Consider the following 20,087-nt stretch of genomic DNA (forward strand, 5'->3'; position numbering starts at 1 on the left):
TGAGATAGAGTTTTGCTCTGTCGCCCATGCTGGAGTACAGTGGCGTAATCTTGGCTAACTGCAACCTCTGCCTCCAGGGTTCAAGCAATTCTCCTGCCTCAGCCTCCAGAGTAGCTAGGATTACAGGCATGTGCCACCATGCCCAGCTAATTTTTTGTATTTTTAGTAGAGACAGGGTTTCACCATGTTGGCCAGGCTGGTCTTGAACTCCTGACCCCAGGTGGTCCGCCCGCCTTGGCCTCCCAAAGTGCTGGGATTACAGGCATGAGCCACTGCGCCCGGCCTGTATTAACTCTTGAATAAAGCCGGCAAATTCTAATGTTCTTATAAAAATTCTAGGGTAATCTACTTCTGCAAAGGTTCATACATAGGCTAGGAGTGGTGGCTAATGCCTGTAATCCTAGCACTTTGGGAGGCAGAGGTGAGAGGATCCCCTGAGCCCAGCCTGGACAACACAGTGAGACCAGGACTCTACAGAAATTTTAAAAATTAGCCACACATGGCAGTGCACATCTGTGGTTCCAGCTGCTCAGGAGGCTGAAATGTGAGGATTGCTTAAGCATACAAGGTCAAGGCTACAGTGAGCCATGTTTGTGCCACTGCACTTCAGCCTGGGAGATAGAGGTTGTATAGGGTGGGATTGAGAGCACATTTTAACACCTTCAAGGATACTGCTTTAGCAATCAAACTTACAGAAATCAGACTGACTTCATTTCAGTCATTTTGGTATATAATTAGCTATCTCAGTGTTCAAAATATGTGTAGAAAAAAAATTCAAGAATCAAAAATACAAACAAAAAATTTTAAATGGCCAGGCACAATGGCTCATGCCTATAATCCCAGCACTTTGGTAGGCCAAGACAGGCAGATCGCTTGAGCCCAGGAGTGCAAAACCTGCCTAGGCACATAACAAAACCCCATCTCTACAAAAGAAACAAGTACAAAAATTAGTCAGGTGTGGTGGCATGCACCTGTAATCCCAGCTACTCAGGAGGCTGAGGTGGGAGGATCAAATTGAGCCCTGGAGGTCAAGGCTGCAAGTTAGCTGTGATCACACCACTGCACTCCATCCTGAACAATGAGGAAGACCTTGTCTCAAAAAAAAAAAAAAAAAAAATTAAACAACCAAATAAAATCCAGACCTGACACCTCAACTGGTTTTGAAAGTTCATATCCCCCCAACCATAAAAACAAAAATGTTAAATCTTAAAAGTATTTATGTGGGTCCATCACATCTAGTTTGAAGTTATGCCAAATGGCAACGGTCCAGAAACTAAAATAAAGTTATACTAAGGTGTGTCTCAGAAGGAAAACATAAAAACTCTTACTCTGGCAGGAAGTTACCAAATTGGCATATCTAAATTAGTAAACTTTAAAATACACACACTTTTTTTTAAAGGCACACAAATATAAGACATACCTGCCAAAAATGTCTGGCAAAACATTTATTGGTTGTTATTACAGTAGCAAATCATATTTCCATTTCCCCAAAAATGTATGCTTGTATCACTCAAGTTATTCTACACAGAAGATAAGCTGAAGGAAGGATTCCCACAAATTATTCCTTTGAGGCTAAGAGCAAACTTATAATGCTGAAAATACACAATAAACAACTGTTACCATGAGAAGCAAGAAAACAAGCAGACATCAGCTTATTGACTGTCTACTAAATACCTGCTGCTTTATATACACAGATTATCATTTAATCCTAACAAATCCATGAACTAGACAGTATTTGCTCCATTATACAAATGAAGAAATTGAAGCGTTTTAGGACTAAATAATCAACTGTGCAACCTAACACAAGAAAATATCAAAGCAGATTATGAAATTTTGAATACCAGGCTCTAAATCCCAGACTCTTTCCACTATACTTGGTAATAGTTGGAAAACAATATATCAAATTCTCAGCAATGAGGGTTCTCTGTAAGGGCGGTCAACAATTCCTATACCATTGTTCTAAAAATGACATTTCTCCTTCTGGAGAGATTATTCTTCCCTCATCTGGCACATCATAGGAAGCCACAAAAAACTATGATCCCAGACTATTCGTGTTTCATTTGATATCCCTAACAGATCTTCCTCCCATCATCCTCAGAGATGATCCTGCTAGCCTGTGCTTTTTTCTAAAGGAGGTTCATGTTGCACATGTATTCACTCAGCCAATATTTGAGTGTCTTCTCCCTTAAGCTACCACATTCTCCCTTCTTTCTCAATCCAACTTTTTCAAAGAATAATCTATACCCAGCAATATCCATCTCTTTCAGCTTCCAACTCACCACTGAAATGGCTTTACATAAGGTTATAACTGATCTTGTATAACTAAACCCAATGGACACTCTCCAGTCTTTATCTTGTTTGACGCTTCAGAAGAATGTAGCTCATTGCCACTCTCTCCACTTGGCTTTCCAGAAACACTCTCCTGGCTTTTAAGGTATTGCTTCTCAGTCTTGGTGGTCTTAATTCCCTCCAACCAATCTGAAATGTCAGTTTCTCAAAGCTCAGTACAAAGTCTTCCTCCGTTTTCATTTTATAACTTCTTCCTGAAATTTCATCAATTCTCATAGCTTCAATTACCATGAATATGCCAACGAGTCTCAAAAGTCTGCCCATTACTCTGAGCTCTAGAACCATTATCCAAACAAGAACTTGACACTTCCACTTAAATATTTCAAAAGCATCTTCAACTTACATGCCCCAAACCAAACTATCTCCTCCCCATCCCCCTTCCTATCAAACCAGGTTCTCATCTAGCACACTCCACCTCAGTAACTGGCAGGAACCAACATCTGTTCAATTATACAAGCCAGAAGCTTCAGAACTATTCTTGACATTTCTCTCTCCTACCCTCCACCTTCAACATGTCACCAAGACAGGTATCCCTTACTTCCCAAATACCTCCGAAATGTACTCTCCATTTCCACCACCATCACCACCACCTCTTTAGTCTCACTACCTGCCTCACTTAGACTGTTACAGCAGCTTCCTAACTGATCTCCCTAAATCCATTATTTCTTAGCTCTAATCTATGATTCTACCCTGCAGCAAAAGTAATCATTTTTAAAAGCTACCTCATTCTCCTTTTTCGTAGACCCCCTCATTATAAACTATCATAACACTCATACTTCTCCTTCACAACACTTACCGGTTCATCTTTCATATTTATTTGTATGATTACCTGTATCTCTATTACCTAAGACAGTGCTTGGCACATAGTATATGAGCAATAGATATTTGTGGAATAAACAAATGCCCACTATGCCAAGTGGGCCACATGCGAAGGAGAACATACAGATTAAGACACAGTCCTTTTCAGATAAAGAAACTTAAGTTGTGAACTCAGGTGAGTTACTCAAGCAATAGGTGATAGAACTGAGATTCAAACTCAGACCTGTATGCTTCCAATGCCCATACTCAACCTTTATGCATCCCATGAACACAAAAGAATTCTGCAAAATATCTATATATTAATAAAAATGAATGAGAATTTGTTTCATGTCTTAATAAAATATAAAATCTTCTGTTGAAACTGCAAGGTAAGAATCACCCTAGCATTCTAAGCTCTTTAAAAAGGTACAACACTGTTTCCCTGTTATTTTGGGTAGTTAGAGCTTACATAAATATAATGGTAGCCCACTCAAATAGTACCCATTTACATTCTTCATTGCAGAAAGTATTAATATGTCTTTATCTCATATAATTCACTGAAGTCTCCTATAATTCACTATGTCAGATAATTCACTAAAATATGTCTATGGCTAGCCTCATAGCAACACTTCTGCTACAATTCTATTTGATTTGACAGTTCAAAATTTCAAACTCCTCTGCTTTTACTACAACTTTAATTTACAAAATATTCAACCAAATTACACTATCTTCCAAATCAAATTTTCTTTTTTTACTTTTTTCAAGACCCTATCTCACTGTGTCACCCAGGCTAGATAGAGTGTAGTGGTACAATCACAGCTCATTGCAGCCTTGACCTTCCCAGGCTCAGGTGATCCACTTCAACCCCCAAGTTAGCTGGGGACTATAGGCCTGCACCACCAAACCCAGTTAATTTTGTTTTGTTTTGTTTTGTTTTGTTTAGGTAGAAACGAGGTTTTGCCATGTTGCCCAGGCTGGTCTTGAACTCCTGGCTCAAGCAACCTGCCCACCTCTGCCTCCCAAAGTGCTGGGAATACAGGTGTGAGCTATAACACCAGGCCCAATTTTCATCCTTAATCTTGAAACATGTGAGGATATGAAATAAGAGCAACCACCACAAAGTTCTTCAAGTGAGTTGCTCCTTTTTCTAGCAAATCTACAATATGGACCTAATTAATTGACCAACCTAAAGAGCAAATTCCCTACTTCAGGCAATGTAAATTGCTATCAGTGTGATTCTAGACTTAATCCAACTGAAAATAAAATCTCTACCACAATCTCTTAACTGGACAGCAAACTCTGCCCTTCCAAAGCATGTCCTCATGATTAATCCTCTTTCCTCTCAAAAAAGCCTCCTTCTCTTCAGAAGTGCTCCTGAAAGGCAAAAACAGAGCTACCGACAGTATTTACTTTTATCTTTTTTGTTGTTGAGACGTTGTTTTGCTCTAGTTGCCCAGGCTGGTGTGCTGTGGCGCAATCTCAGCTCACTGCAACCTCTGCCTCCCGGTTCAGGCGATTCTCCTGCGTCAACCTCCCGAGCAGCTGGGAGGCTGGGATTACAGGCATGAGCCACCACACCCAGCTAATTCTGTAGTTTTAGTAGAGACGGGGTTTCACCATGTTGGTCAGAATCCTGACCTCATGATGCGCCTGCCTCTGCCTCCCAGAGTGCTGGGATTACAGGCATGGGCCACCGCACCCAGCCCTAAAACTGCATTTTAAACAACACCCCAGGTGATTCCTATGCACATTAACGCTAGAGAAGCACTCATCTAGAAATTTCCCAAATCTCCCTAATGAGAAGAATCACCTGAGAAGCTTGTTAAGTATTTAGATTATCCAGCATATTTCTTAGAAATTCTGATTCATTAAATCTGGTAATTTGAAAAATTATTCTGGGTTAGTCTCATACAGCAGCTCCTTGAAAAACCTCATTTCATTATAATGTTGATAAGAAAAAAAAATTGACACCCAGCTGGGGCCTCAGCCTCCCAAAGTGCTGGGATTTACAGGCATGAGCCACCACGCCCGGCCTTTTTTCATTTTTTAATTTTCGTTTTCCTACTCTCATCTTTGCCTCCTTTTTTATCAGAAGAAACATATGTAACCAAAGCCAGGCAGGAGGCCTACACTACTTTGTGTCAGGGATCATTTTCCTATATTACCACTTTCTAAATACTTCAGTCTTCAACTTTTTCCTATTTTCTGCTGACAGCAACACTCACCCCATTCTTAGCCAGGCTAAGTTTATAATTGATCTCCCACAAGTCCACTGCAGTTGCTCAAAATAGCCCCTTAAACACCATGTGCTCTTTGTCTTACTACCTGAGTCCACTGGTGTCAACTGCTGCAAGATGACTCTCCTTAATAACTGAGGTTCATTTACTACTATGATCCTGAGAGATAAACAAGGAATACATCATTCTCATTATAATTTACAATCAGTAAATGAAGCAGCCATAGGATCTTGTCCATGAGATCACAGAGAATAGCAGAGGCAAGACTGGAATCTGACTTCCAAACCAACTGTTTTTACTAGTAGATCACACTTTGAACTCTTACATAAAAGGTTCAAACTAAATTCCACTCACTAAAAAAACATTTACAATGCCAAATCCTCAGGAAAGGGGGGAAATCCATAAAAAAAAAACTTCACAGAGGGTAATTACTGGTTTTCAGATTTGGTTAATAATTAGACTATATTCAACAGCAACACTGAGAATTTCATCCATACTGTGGGACATAAAGTAAATTTTAATATAGATATCCACACTAGCCATAAAGTTGAGCATTATCCATAACCTGCCTAACAAGTTTTGATAACATCACAATTTAAGAAACCTTTTCTCCAAGTGGCTACTGGGTTAGGCAGAGACAATAGTTGGAAAGGAGCACATTTAAAACTCCTGTCTCTTATCCAAGCCCTTTGAAAAACAGTAAAATACAACAAATGTCACTTGCCTCTGCTACACTGCGTAACTATGCTAGTGATACTTTCCAGATCAGAGATATTCTCTTAAAAGTGTGTTTTTTAAAAATTTTAAGAAAACAGTGGCCAGGCATGGTGGCTCACACTGTAATCCCAGCACTTTGGGAGGCCAAGGTGGGGAGATCACCTGAGGTCAGGAGTTCGAGACCACCCTGGCCCACATGGTGAAACCCCATCTCTACTAAAAATCCAAAAATTTAGCTGGGTATGATGGTGGGTGCCTGTAATACCAGCTACCAGGAGGCCGAGGCAGGAGAATCACTGGAACCAGTGAGCCGGCAGTCGCCGTGAGCCAAGATCACACCATTGCACTCCAGCCTGGACAAGAGCAAAACTCTGTCTCAAAAAATAAAAATAAAAAAGTATAAAAGTATGAATTTTAATTACATTTAATCATCTATTTAACAAGCTACCTTTCTGAAGACAGTTACCTAAAATTAGGACAATCCCAGAACACCGTAAATGACTGTAATCATTACATACACCTATTTCTTAAACTCTACAGAAAAAATAAGGAATAAATTATTCATCAAAAGAAGTTATGATGACAAGCGGCAATGTTTAGCTCATTCAACCTGTACTTTAAGTTAGCTCTTGACAAGTTTATATTCAAGAAATAAAATCTTCATGTTTTAGGAGCTGAGAACTAAGAGAAATTATTACTATCCAAACCATGCCATTCCCACCTCACACACATCTTTATTTATTTGTATTTCTAGTTTGCTGTTCTCTCTCCAACCAAGAACTTCATTTAGGTACCTTGCCTATGAGCTGAGGGAATACTGTTCACCTAGAAGTACACCTAGAAGTACAATTAGAAGATCTGAGGTATCTGATTCCAGAAAGAAATAGGTTAGAGGTAATCAAAACATTTCCCATCATGATCTGGGCACTAGGAACTGAAATACAAACCAGGTTCTGACTTCAATGCTGTTTAAACTGCAGCTAGGACAAACTAAACAAACAAAAAAAAAGTCACCAACACATGAAATCACATTTAAATAGCAGACTGTGTCAGTGGTACAAAATTGGCTTATTAGCTTAATAATGATCATAACAGCAGCAGCAAAAACATTATGCAGGCCAGGACTATGTTAAACACTTCACATACATCGTCTCATGCATTATCTCATCTAATTTCACAGCACTATGAGAAAGACACTATTAGCATCATCTCTTTCCTCATTAGATGAGGAAACTCAAAGAGTTAAGGTGACCTACCCAATGTCACACAATTAGTAATAGATTGAGCTAGACTTTAAACCCTGGAAGAATGGCTGACTCAAGTCTATTGCCCTGTCATTCATATAACAAGTATCTGAATGGTGATACACTTCCTAAGCAACCATATTAGAGTGTTTTCACCTATTAATGTGGATAGATTCATATCCTTCTGAACTATCTACAGGAATTATTTCGGAATTTAGCAGTAGCCAAAAGTAATGTGCCCAAAGGTTTACATTATCTCTGCTGTATAGCAACAGCAGCAACGGTTTCAGGGGAAATTGTTTTGAAATAAAGATAGACTCCCGGCCCAGTACAATGGCTCACAACTGTAATCCCAGCACTTTGGAAGGCTGACGCAGGAGGATCACTTGAGTCCAGGAGTTCCAGACCAACTTGGGCAACAGAGTGAGACCTTGTATCTACAGAAAAATAAAAAATTAGCCAGAGCCGGGAGCGGTGGCTCACACCTGTAATCCCAGCACTCTGGGAGGCTGAGGTGGGCAAATCACTTGAGGTCAGGAGTTCAAGACCAGTCTGGCCAACATGGTGAACACTCTGTCTCTACTAAAAATACAAAAATTAGCCAGGCATGGTGGCGCACACCTGTAATCCCAGCTACTCGGGAGGCTGAGGCAGGAAGATCGCTTGAACCCGGGTGGCAAAGTTGCAGTGAGCTGAGACTGAGTCACTGCACTCCAGCCTGGGTGACAGAGCGAGTCTCTCTCTCAAAAAAAAAGAAAAGAAAGAAAAAGAAATTAGCCAGGCATGGTGGTGCACACCTGCAGTCCTTGCAACTCACAGAGGCTGAGGTGGGAAAATCACTTGAGTCTGGGAGGTCAAGGCTGCAGTGAGCTGTGATCATGCCACTGCGCTTAGCCTGGGCAACAGAGTGAGACTCTGTCTCAAAAAAAAAAAAAGACTTGATTAAAATACCTGCCTAACTCACCTTCCAAAGCTCTATGTACCTTTCGAGGATGGAGACCCCTGTCTCACTCATTCGTAGTAATCTCAGCGCTAACAGGCACTCGATAACATTATACAGTTTTATCATTTTTCCTGAGTCTGTCTTCCACCATAAGTAATAAGCTATTAAAAACCCATGGGTTATATTTTCCCTTGATTGAAAAATGTGTACCTATTTTTGGTATCTCCAGTGGTAGGTAGTACATAAAATGAGGCTAATACCACGTACCTCAGAGTTCTGTGATGATTACGTGAGTTAATGTGAAACATTTACCAAAGGCATATACTAGAGATTCAATAGATAACAGCTTTCTTCTCTACTCATTTACCTCTCTAGCACCCAGCAGCAAACCCATCTCTCCTACTACTGACGCAAATGAACCAAAAGGCAAGGCAGAATCTGGCGTAATAAGCTGCCAATTAACTGAAGGGCTCATCCGCTACACATTTCCTATATGTCATTTTCCCAGACACCCCACCCTGAAAAAGACTCAGGAAACATTTCCAAGCAGTGACAACTGAGGACTAAATCACGAGGTTCTAACTATATCTGCTAGAATGCATTACCAAAGGTCACTCTGAACTCCATACATGATTCATTTGAAACACAGGCAAAGACAAAGATCTTCCTTTCCTGTGAAAACCTGAAAGGAATGCCTGCAACAACAATGCTGTTTGAAGAAAAAGTCTGTGAGCATGTTACTGAATAGGGGAAATTAGTTACATCCTCCAGTATGATACAACCTCATTGCTAGTGCTTAATAGTTATTGGGAGACTGAGATATGAAATATTGAAGTGCCTCTTCTTTTTGTTTTTAAAGATACAGAGTCTCGCTCTGTCGCCCAGGCTGAAGTGCAGTGGCACAATCACAGCTCACTGCAACCTGCAACTTCTGACCTCAAGCAATACTCCTGCCTCGGCCTCCCAATGTGCTGGGATTACAGGTAGAAGCCACTGGTCTCAACTTTAAAGTGCCTCGTTTACACAGCAGATATACTCAAGATGGTAAACAGAAACTGACTCAAAACTACATCATAACTAAACATAAAACTAAGATAGTTACAAAATATTTAAGCCACCTAATATAATCATTTTGTTTTGTTTTGTTTTTGAGACGGAGTCTCACTCTGTCGCCAGGGCTGGAGTGCAGTGGTGCAACCTCAGCTCACTGCAAGCTTCGCCTCCCGGGTTCTCACCATTCTCCTGCCTCAGCCTCCCAAGTAGTTGGGACTACAGGCGCCCGCCACCACGCCCGGCTAATTTTATTTTTAGTAGAGATGGGGTATCACGGTATTAGCCAGGATGGTCTCGATCTCCTGACCTCATAATCCGCCCACCTCGGCCTCCCAAAATGCTGGGATTACAGGCGTGAGCCACCGCGCCCGGTCCAATAATCATTGTTTTTATAGACAATGAATTCCCACAATCTTGCCTTTCTCACCCTCTCAATTTCTTTTTTTACTTTTAATTTTTGTGGGTACATAGTAAATATACGTATAAATGGGGTACATGGGATATTTTGATAAAGGCATATAATTCATAATCATTACATCAGGGTAAATGGGATATCTATCACCTCAACCATTTATTCTTTGTGCTACAAACAATCCAATTATACTGTCTATTTTTAAATGTACAATTAAATTATTATTGACTATAATCACTCTGCTGTACTATCAAATATTAGATCTTATTCATTCTACCTATTTTTTTGTACTCATCAACCATCCCCACTTCACCCTCTCCATTTATTACAACCTTTCCTAAATACACACTAGTTACTCTGCATTCAGAAGTTATAATCCTCAAAAATGCACTTCCCAATTTCTGACTATACCATTGTTAGCTGGGTTGCCCTGGGTGAGTTTCCCAACTTCCCCAGCCCTCACTTCCGTCATCTACAGAATGCAGATGACCAAGCTCCTGAGAGAGTTGAGAGACTGCACTGGCTGCACCAAGCCTAGAGAGCACTAAATAAATGTCAGTTGTTATTTTTATCCATTCTGGCATTTAGAAATAAAAGTTACAAAATTCACTATTAAAAATACCATTGATACATACCATATTCCAGACACACTGGCCTCTTTTCTGTGACAAAATGCCCTTTTCTCCTTTTGCCCTCAACACCTGCTCCTCCCTATGCTTGGAATTTTCCCCCAGCTCCTCCAGGGCTGACTCATTTTCTTCTTTAAATCTCAAGTTCAATACCTCTCAATTCAAATATTCCCTCTTCAGAGAGCCTTCATTGAGACTGCTGTACCCAAAAGTCTAACTTTCTTATAATCTTGCTTTAATTCTGTCATAGCCTTTACAAACATCTGTAATTGTCTTATATACACTGGTATGGAGATCTTATCTTTTTTACAGTGGTATTTCCAGCTCCTGGCATTGTATTACAGCAAATAATGTGTGCTTAATAAATAAATAAAAGATGCAATGTCAAATACTTTAAAACTACATTGTGCTCACACAACTTTAAAAACAATTTGAGTTTAACATATGTCACAATGTTTGAAAAACAGAGTTTAGACGCAGCAGTGTCCAATCTTTTGGCTTCCCTGGAGTACCCTGAAAGAAGAATTGTCTTGGGCTACATATAAAACACACTAACACTAACAACAGCCAATGAGCTTAAAAAAAATTGCAAAAAAATCTCATAATGTTTTAAGAAAGTTTACGAATTTGTGTTGGACCATATTCAAAGCCATTCTGGGCTGCATGCAGCCCGGCCATGGGTCGGACAAGCTTGGTTTAGAGGGAGAGAGGATATAGAGAAGTATTACACAACAGTTTTTCCTTGCTGCCTGTTTAATTGCAAAGAGCAATTCAAATAATAGAATTTATACAAATGAGGAAGTATAATTAAGGTCATTGAAAAGTTCTGGGAATACTGGGCCAGGTGCGGTGGCTCACACCTGTAATCCCAGCACTTTAAGAGCCAAGACAGGTGGATCACCTGAGGTCAGGAGTTTCAGACTAGCCTGGACAACATGGTGAAACCCCATCTCTTTTTAGCAGAATTAGCTCGACGTGGTGGTGGGCACCTGTAATCCCAGCTACTCAGGAGGCCGAGGCAGGAGAATCGCTTGAACCTGGGAGGCAGAGGTTGCAGTGAGCCGAGATCATGCCATTGCACTCCAGCCTGGGCGACAGGAGTGAAACTACGTCCCAAAAAAAAAAAGTTTTAGGAATATTAACCCTACTTTTCTAAAGTGGAGTAATCATTCCCAAGACCTCGGCAATAAAAAGGTGACTAGAGTGTAGCTGACTCCACTTTCTGGAGTACGCTGAAATTCAGGACTTATCACTGTATAAAATAACAGTTTTTCCATTTGTTTAATTACACTCCACCACAGACCTATACAGATCAATTTTCACCATGGCTGGAATTACCACTACTTATAAATCATGTACGTGGCTTTCACACATAACTAATAAAACACTAAGTTTCAAAAGCATTCCATGAGTACTCATGAGAAACATTTTAAAGTTTGTGTTTTTGTCCCTAATACGAAACTAGTTGATGTTATTTCTACTAACATAATTATTATGTTACAGGTAGTAGGATTATAGAGAATTATTTTACTTGACAAATATACATCATGCATATTAAGTGCAAGGCACTTTACATATTGATTCATTTAAGTCTCATTTAAGATAACCATAGGTACTTTCATTATATAACTAAAGAACACAGGCACAAAGAGAATACTCTCCCAAGGTCACACAGTTCAATGGAGGAGTTAAAATTTGAATCCACAGTCCATCACTAGACTATGCTACCTAACATTTTAAAGAAAAATACAGACTAGTTTTTCATAGTTTATAAGGAACAAGACATTCCCAATTTTATAATTTTTGTTTGTTTAAAAAAATAGAGATGGGGTCTCACGATGTTGCCCAGGCTGGTCTCGAACTCTGGAGCTCAAGAGATCCCCCCCACCTCAGTCCCACAAAGTGCTGGGATTACAGGCATAAGCCACCATGCCTGGCCCCCAATTTTAGACTAGTTTCAGTTGAGTAAAAAGGCAACCTACCTGAACCATTTACACATTAAACCTAAACAGCAAGAAGACTGAAGGGAAGATGAGCAGAAGGAAGGGAAGTACAGTGCAGGGGGAAGGAGTGATAATGAAAAAGAAGGTAAAAGAAGAAAGAAGGATAGAAAGATAAGAATGCTACTTGTAATCACCATTCATAATCTCTGGATGGCAAATGCTTTTTTTTTGAAAAGAAGAAAAGAGACAAGACAGTATCTCTATAATCCCTAATTAGCTGATTGTACAGACTGTATATTTCCATTTCAAATGTTGAATTAAGGCACCTAAATTAGGAGGAAGTAGACAACATTCCAAATTTTTTCCATAAAAACTGAAATTACATGTTAATCAGTTCACTCAAAATCTGGGAGTTTAGTGACTTTTGCAGCCAACTTCTCTCTTTTTTTTTTTAAATATGGCAAACATTGACAATTTTAACCTTAAATTTCTTAACCAAAAGAATCAGAATAATTCCCCAAACTGAGTAACACATCGGAAAGTTTGGTAGAGCTCAGCCCAAAATGACTAAATGAGAAAGAGAGTGACAAAGATCTATAGTACATTCTTGAGTTTTCAAAGGATGTAACTCAAAGAGAATATAAAGGAAGAATTTACATTTCATAAAATCTATAAGGGGAAAGTTTTCTGAACATTTCTATACTTTATTCCAAGTAAGGTAAATTTAAGTACAATTAAGCTTAAAACTCAGCTAAATAAAACCAACGACAGCCAAACAAGCGGCAATTTTCCTCCAGGCCTCCTGCTTTTTGTTCCAAAAACTTACCCATTTAAAGAAAGAAAAAGCCTGCAACAGGATTCTAGAACTGACGCCAAAATGAGACATAAAGCTGAGATTCCTTCCCTCTCTCTGTGACTAGAATAGAGGGAAAAAAAAAAACAAAAAACAGAAAAACCAGTAAACTTTCCTCAGAAGCAAAATAAGTTTCCTAATAGAAGTTAAACAAAAGAAAACAGCAAGTGGTCAGGACAGGCACCGTGTCCTATTTGTTTACTTATTTTTATCTTCAGTGCCTAACACACTGCCCAGCACCTATGATACAGTTAACAAATGTGTACTGAATATGAGTGAATGAACAAATAAATCTTACAAGAAAAGGGAAGGCACAAAATGCTGGAGACTATTTAGCAAGTGAGACTCTTCCCAAAATACTTGTTTTTTCCCCCTTTGAGGAAGGCACCCAGATTGAGCCTTAACAAAGGGACTGCTCCTTAGGAGCATCCTTAAGGGGTAAAATTATGTCAGCATTATGGTAATAACAAATGACATCAGTATTTGAGATAATGACTGGGGTAAAACAAGCAACAGGGACCCTGCAACCACCTAGCATTGGCTGCAAATGTTTTTGCCACCAGATTTTACTCTACACCCATTGACTCTGATTTGGCATAATGATGATACCACATTTGGAGCATGCTGAGGGAACCATAACCCCTTCCCTCTCAAGAAAGCCAACATAGCAGCCCATGGGCCCCTGTTTGCATTTGCCATTAAGGATACTGTAATTGGTGTTTAATGCAAAAAGGAAAGCTACCTCAAATCCGTTTTAGACATAGATGGGTATTATCAGTACGGTCCTGGCAAGAAAAACAGCATACTCAAATGAAGTATTCAAGAAAACTTAATGAAGGAACCATTTCAAAAGGTACAGGGAGGGTTTAGGGAAAACAGCAAAAAGATGGTGGTATATCTTCAGGTTAGCAACATCAGGAAGCCATTATCATCTCCAGGTCTAAATGGGCTAGGGAAGGGTTATCAGAACCCAGAAAGATGTGTAACTATAGGTGTCTGGCAGAGGGCCATTACTGAATACAAGCCGTGAACTACTCACAGAACAGCTTTGGCAACACTAAATCCAGCAAGAGGGAACTAGCTCTTAGGGAGATCCTTTCTGATGTCCCTCACACTGGGCAAAGCTAATCTGAAACCAAAAAGGAAGCGATCAGTTGATGTAGCCCATGGAATTCATTTCCCAGAGCCACAGAGCAGAGTGGAGAAAAGATTTGGAAGGGCAAATGGAACACACACAGCACAGAAAGATATTCTAAATGATTGTCAAACAGCAAAACACAGGTACATGGAATCAAAGTTTTGTCAGTTCCATCTAAATTTAGATATTGTGGGGCTGCCTGCAAATAAGTCATAAACCCTGGTACTTACTTGGGTTCCTACCGCCCTGTATCAAGTTGGAAAAGGAAAAAAAAAAAAAAGAAGCTACAAGTAATTCCAGGTAACTTCTGACCTTTCTGCATCTCTAAGAGTAAACAGACAAGTCATTTATCTACAGTGAAGCGGATCTTAGACAAGGCCCTTCTCTTTGCACAAAGGGAACATATTCCAAACGTCCATTATCATACTTATCATGATGTATTATAACCTCTTTTTTATTTCTTCCTCATTGGACTTTGAGCCCTTTAGGGCAGGGATTATCTTATTCATCTTTGTATCCCTAGAACCCTAACATGGTACTGGCCACAAAGCTAGCCTTCAATCAATATGCACTGAACAAATTAATGGACTCAGGGTCCATTAATTGGCAGCCTAATGCCATAGTGGCTAAAATCTGAAATGACCCTTAGCAATTAAACACTAATAAGTTGTATTCATGATATGGTTTAATACACTGGGCTAAAACATCGCCCCTTTCATACCAGCCTACCACCATTCTCTGTAGAGCTTTTCTCATGCACTCAGATAACGTATATGGCCTGTTCTACAGTCACAGAACACATCATAAAAAGAAACAAAGACAGATGGCAAGACTATGTTCCATTTCAGAAAGGAATCACGTATACATTACCTCTCAAAATTCTCATTCTTTTTCCAAGAATTTACCAGATCCACTTAAGGAACTAATAATTTGAACATGTATATAGAGGAAATCGTGTTTCACACTGATGATAAAGATGACATAGGGACAGAAACATATATATACACACACACGCACACATAAGGCATGTTTAATGATCACTTCAACACATCACTCTCAGTAAAATTATAAAGTAGTTGTATAACAGGTTCACGTAACATCATCATATTAAAATGGCTATACTGTATGATGTTGAGGTGGTCATTAACAGAATCTGGAATGTATTCACATTATAATTATGAACCACTTTCACATAACCCTGCACTTACGAAGTGCTTAATCATCTTTCTATTCTAACAGTCAATTCTTACCTGTGGATTCTCCACAGAAAAAGGAAATTTATGCCAGGTTGAAACTCCTCTTCAAGCTATCATGATTTTAGGCTACCAATTTCCTGCTGTCAGTAAAATGAATCCAAATCAAATTTAATATAACAGACTCCACCAGAAAGGTGCATTTGCTATATAACATGTGTCTTCCAAAAGTAAGCGTGAAAAAGTTTTTTATCTCCTGCACCACTGTTCTCCTTCACTGCTGTTTGTAATGGACAGCTGATGTTGTTAAATGTAATCTTACATTTTTAAAAGCCAGTAAAATAGGTCACTTTCTATTTAGGAAAAGGAAATTCTGAGCTTATATTGATAATATGCTGAATTACTTTAAAAGAAATGCCAGTAATACAAAAATAATGTTGTAAATAGATCAAATGCCTTTTCCTAAAACAAGTAAGTCCTCAAAGCAAGCTTTTTCCAAAACCACCAAAAACACAATTTTATCTTACTGAGAGCCATCCTACTCCTGCAACTGTCAGGTCAACTTAGCAATGAAATTAACCTTTATAGGATAATTATGTGATGTTTGTATCATGTTAAAACTACAGGCTACAACAACCCATAATTTATAAAATTGTACTTCATGTCAGTTCCTCCGTTATATGTATTTTTTTTTTTAATTGCAGATCTACCATATGGCCTTGTGTTTAATACCATTAGCTTAACCTACCTTAGAGCAGTATTATGTTTCACCCATCCTAATCAGTGTTTGACCCATAGAAAAAAACATCATGTTGTTTTACAAATTGATCGAACTCCCACAGTAGGAAAAGAGGAAGATGATATGTAATTCTGATAGTGCACAATATGTGGCAATGATAAGCTAATATTCAATACATTAGAAATATACTGATTTTTTTCTGATCGAACATTTTCCTCTCCTTTCACTAAAATATAAACAAAGTTTAACAAAGTTCCAATGAATCAAGTATAAGTTAAAATATATTTTTAAATTTAACATTTCTATGAAAGGTAATTTTCTGTTGCAAATAAATTTGAATATATTTAATTATTAAGTCCCGACATCTGAAAGGACTGTGTTTTTATAAAGACAGTGTTCAGCTGAGCGCGGTGGTTCATGCCTGTAACCCCAGCACTTTGGGAGGCCGAAGCGCGTGGATCACAAGGTCAGGAGTTCAAGGCCAGCCTGGCCAAGATGGTGAAACCCCGTCTCTACTAAAAATACAAAAGTCAACCAGGCATGGTGGTGGGTGCCTGTAATCCCAGCTACTCAGGAGGCTGAGGCAGAGAACTGCTTGAACCCAGAAGGTGGAGGTTGCAGTGAGCCAAGATCGCGCCACCACACTCCAGCCAGGGCGACAGACAGAGCTGGAAAAAAAAAAAAAAAAGGCAGTGTTCCAAAATTGTGTTCCCCTTTCCTAAACTTAATTCCTAAAACTCACTGTGGACCTAAACAGGAAGCGTCTTGGTAAACAAGGAAGCTTCATATTAACAGGTAACAAAATACACTTTTAGGGCCCAGTGCGGTGGCTCACACCTGTAATCCCAACACTTTGGGAGGCTGACGCAGGCGGATCACCTGAGGTCAGGAGTTCGAGACCAGCCTGACCAACATGGAGAAAACCTTGTCTCTACTAAAAACAGAAAAATTAGCCGGGCGTGTTGGCAGGTGCCTGCAATCCCAGCTACTAGAGAGGACAAGGCAGGATAATCACTTGAACCCAGGAGGCAGAGGTTGCAAGTGAGCCGAGATAACGCCACTGCACTCCAGCCTGGATGACAAAGCAAGATTGTCTCAAAAAAAAAAACACACACACACAAAATGGAATTTTTCCTTACAACAACAACAAAACCAGGTAACAGAATTTATAAGAATTCCACAAGATTCCAAGGGCCTAAATAGTCCGGTTGGAAACTGGAGAGTGTAATAACCAGGAACTACTGGATTAAAACCGAGGGAATCTCCTGTCACTGAGAAACCATTATGCAGACTTTCATCTAGGAGGCTAAAGCCACAGATCTCCCACCCTGAGAACTTGCCAATACTACTACTATTCTGATTACTTCAACATAAGTAGGACTATCCAAACCTCCAGCAGCTCTTGCTTTGTTTTTGTTTTTTCCATCACACATAAATAGTTCACAGTATAACTACCTTACACAATACATAAAAGGTGAAAGCTACTCCTTCCAACGCCCATCCCTTATCCAAATGATTCCAATTCTTTCTCTTCAGAACAAAGGAGTAACTGGCAACCAGAAGCCTCAGAACTGAACTCTTCCAATCAGTAAGACAATGCGAAATCTGCTGCAGCCAAAGAATGTCTACTGCTCTTTGCGGGACTGTCACAAGAGATGGAAAGCTACACCATGGCAAGGTATGTGCAGACAAGGAAACAGTAGGTCTGGGGTACCGCGCCCTCCCCCACCCCCAAAGCCTCTTCAGACCTATACGCAAAAACTTGGTGTGCTCATCCCTACTTGCAACCTGACAATTTACATCCTGGCAACACCTTCTAATTAGGAACGTTCTAGCCTTTTGTAGCCGAAATATTAAACTTCTCACGATATATCAGGCACTGGTGCCTGCTACTAAGAATCCCCTGTGCATCAAATCTCCAGTTTCGTTACTGGTCACTCCAGTGACCAGGCTTCTCTACAGTACAGAGGGGAGGAGCCCACCCTGCTCTGCTAGAGTGGAAATGAAAACAGAGAACAGGAGCAAGGCATGGAGCGCAAAGGCGTGAACAGCGTCCAAGCAGGAGTGGGCTCAGCGCACCGGCGGGCGACAGACAGCGGCGGGCACGCGGGAGCCGGGGTGCAGGCTGCAAAGCGGGGTCCCTCGGCTGCAGAAGCCGCCCCCCGTGTGTCGCCCCGCAGCGGCGCACGCGTCAGGCAAGACACCCCAGCTGCCCGTGGCAGCTCTGCGCTAAAGCCCTCCTGGGACAGCCGTCCCCGCCCGGGCGCACACGCCCCTCGGGCCGGCGGCGCGTACGTACCCAGCAACACGCAGAGCACATCGAGGGCCACGTACGGCAGCCGCGTCTTGTCAAACATGGTCTCTGCCCTGGCTGTCCGGCAAGGGCGATGGACTGAGCTGCGGGACAGCGGCCGAGGCCCTCGATTATCGAGCCCAGGCCCGGGGCTGGCGACGGCCCCGAGCTACGGCCCCTCCCAGCCGGAGGAGGAGAGCAGCTGAGGGCGGGATGAGACCGGACGGCGCTCCCACCGCCAGCAATGGCGCCCGGGGCCCTCCCCTCACAGCCCCCGCGAACACTCGGTTAGTGCCGAGGCGCTCGTGTGCCAGCCGCTGCAGCTCGGTCGCCTCAGGACCTCCTCGGCCGGCCCCGGCCTGCCCCGGTTACTCCCGGGCGCCCTCTCCCACAGGCGGGGCGTTCAGAGTCGCGCTTTAAGGATGGGGACCGGTAGGGAGGAGGAACGCGAGGTCCAGCCTCTCCTGCCGGGCAGCGCAGGACCGGACAGCGCGCGGCCTCGCGGGCAAGGGGAGCGCAGCAGGGGCGGGGCCGGGGAACCCCAGGCCGCGGCGGTCAGCCAATCAGCGCCGTCAGCCTCGTCCCTCCCGACCGGCGGCATCCGCCCAGAAGTGCGGCTCCCGGCAGCCGGGCGGGGCGTGAGGGTAGCTCCGGTTCCGATCCAGGGGGCTTTGGTCTGGACCGCAATTACTCAGGTGGTCTCCGAACTCGGCCTCCGTACCCCCACTAGGCATTGCTGCTTTCAGAGAGCTAGGCTCCCTACCCAACGATCCTGGAGCACCGGCTGCCTGTCACTCCCCACCCCTTCCATGGGTATCAGGTAATAAAGAGGTCAGATTGTTACCACTGAGTTTAACGGGGGAAAAGAGGTCAGAGTAGGCAGGGACAGAGATGCTCTCCTTTAGTTTGGTACTTCTGAGCCCTTTCTCACTTAGGCCTCAACGTTGACCTCCGTGTCCTAGCTGAGCCCAAATGTTAGCAAGAAGCGTGCTAAATCATCCATCCTCGACACCTGATCACCCTTGAATTCTTGATATTTAATATTGGATTAGATTCCTTATATTACACCTTTGTTGTAGAAGCCCTTGACCTGCCTTTAGCCAGAATCCCCCTACCCTTGATGTCTCCTGTTAGTAATTTTCCATCCACCGTCACCTCCCTCACAGACACGGTGCTTGTTCCTTGGCTATAAATCCCTTGCTGTCTTTGCTGTATTCTGAGTTGAGCTCAATTTCTCTCTCCTGTTCCAATAGTCATGACCCTTATTGTAGTAATCTTGAATAAATTATTCATTGTGTTTAACAAGTGTCGGGATAATTTTCTTTAACAACAGCAAGCATTCCCCCTGCCCCATTCCCAGGAGGACCCTAGCCCACATTTGGTAATCTGTTTCCTAATCTGTAAAATGGGGATGTTCTTTGAATAAATACCTAATACTCAGACATCACAAGTACTTTCAATTTATTGTGATGTTGCAGTCTGAGGCCCCTGTAACTCTGGAAGTAAAGAAAGCCACATGATAAACAATGGCACATCTTTCTCAGGT

General features: G+C 41.5%; 1 protein-coding gene across 2 annotated transcripts in view; it reads right to left on the reverse strand.

Annotated features, from left to right (window-relative positions):
- PLPP1 (phospholipid phosphatase 1) overlaps positions 1–19,336 on the reverse strand; it is a 115,878-nt gene extending 96,542 nt beyond the window's left edge. For both annotated transcript variants that reach the window (XM_017874191.1, XM_017874189.1), the window contains exon 1: positions 18,548–19,336. In XM_017874191.1, coding sequence (XP_017729680.1) covers positions 18,548–18,605 — 58 coding nt within the window. In that variant the 5' untranslated portion in view covers positions 18,606–19,336. The remainder of the gene's footprint in view (positions 1–18,547) is intronic.
- Positions 19,337–20,087: the final 751 nt, after the last annotated feature.

Source organism: Rhinopithecus bieti, unplaced genomic scaffold (assembly GCF_001698545.2).
Source record: "Rhinopithecus bieti isolate Rb0 unplaced genomic scaffold, ASM169854v2 scaffold_6513, whole genome shotgun sequence".
Lineage (NCBI taxonomy): Eukaryota > Metazoa > Chordata > Mammalia > Primates > Cercopithecidae > Rhinopithecus > Rhinopithecus bieti.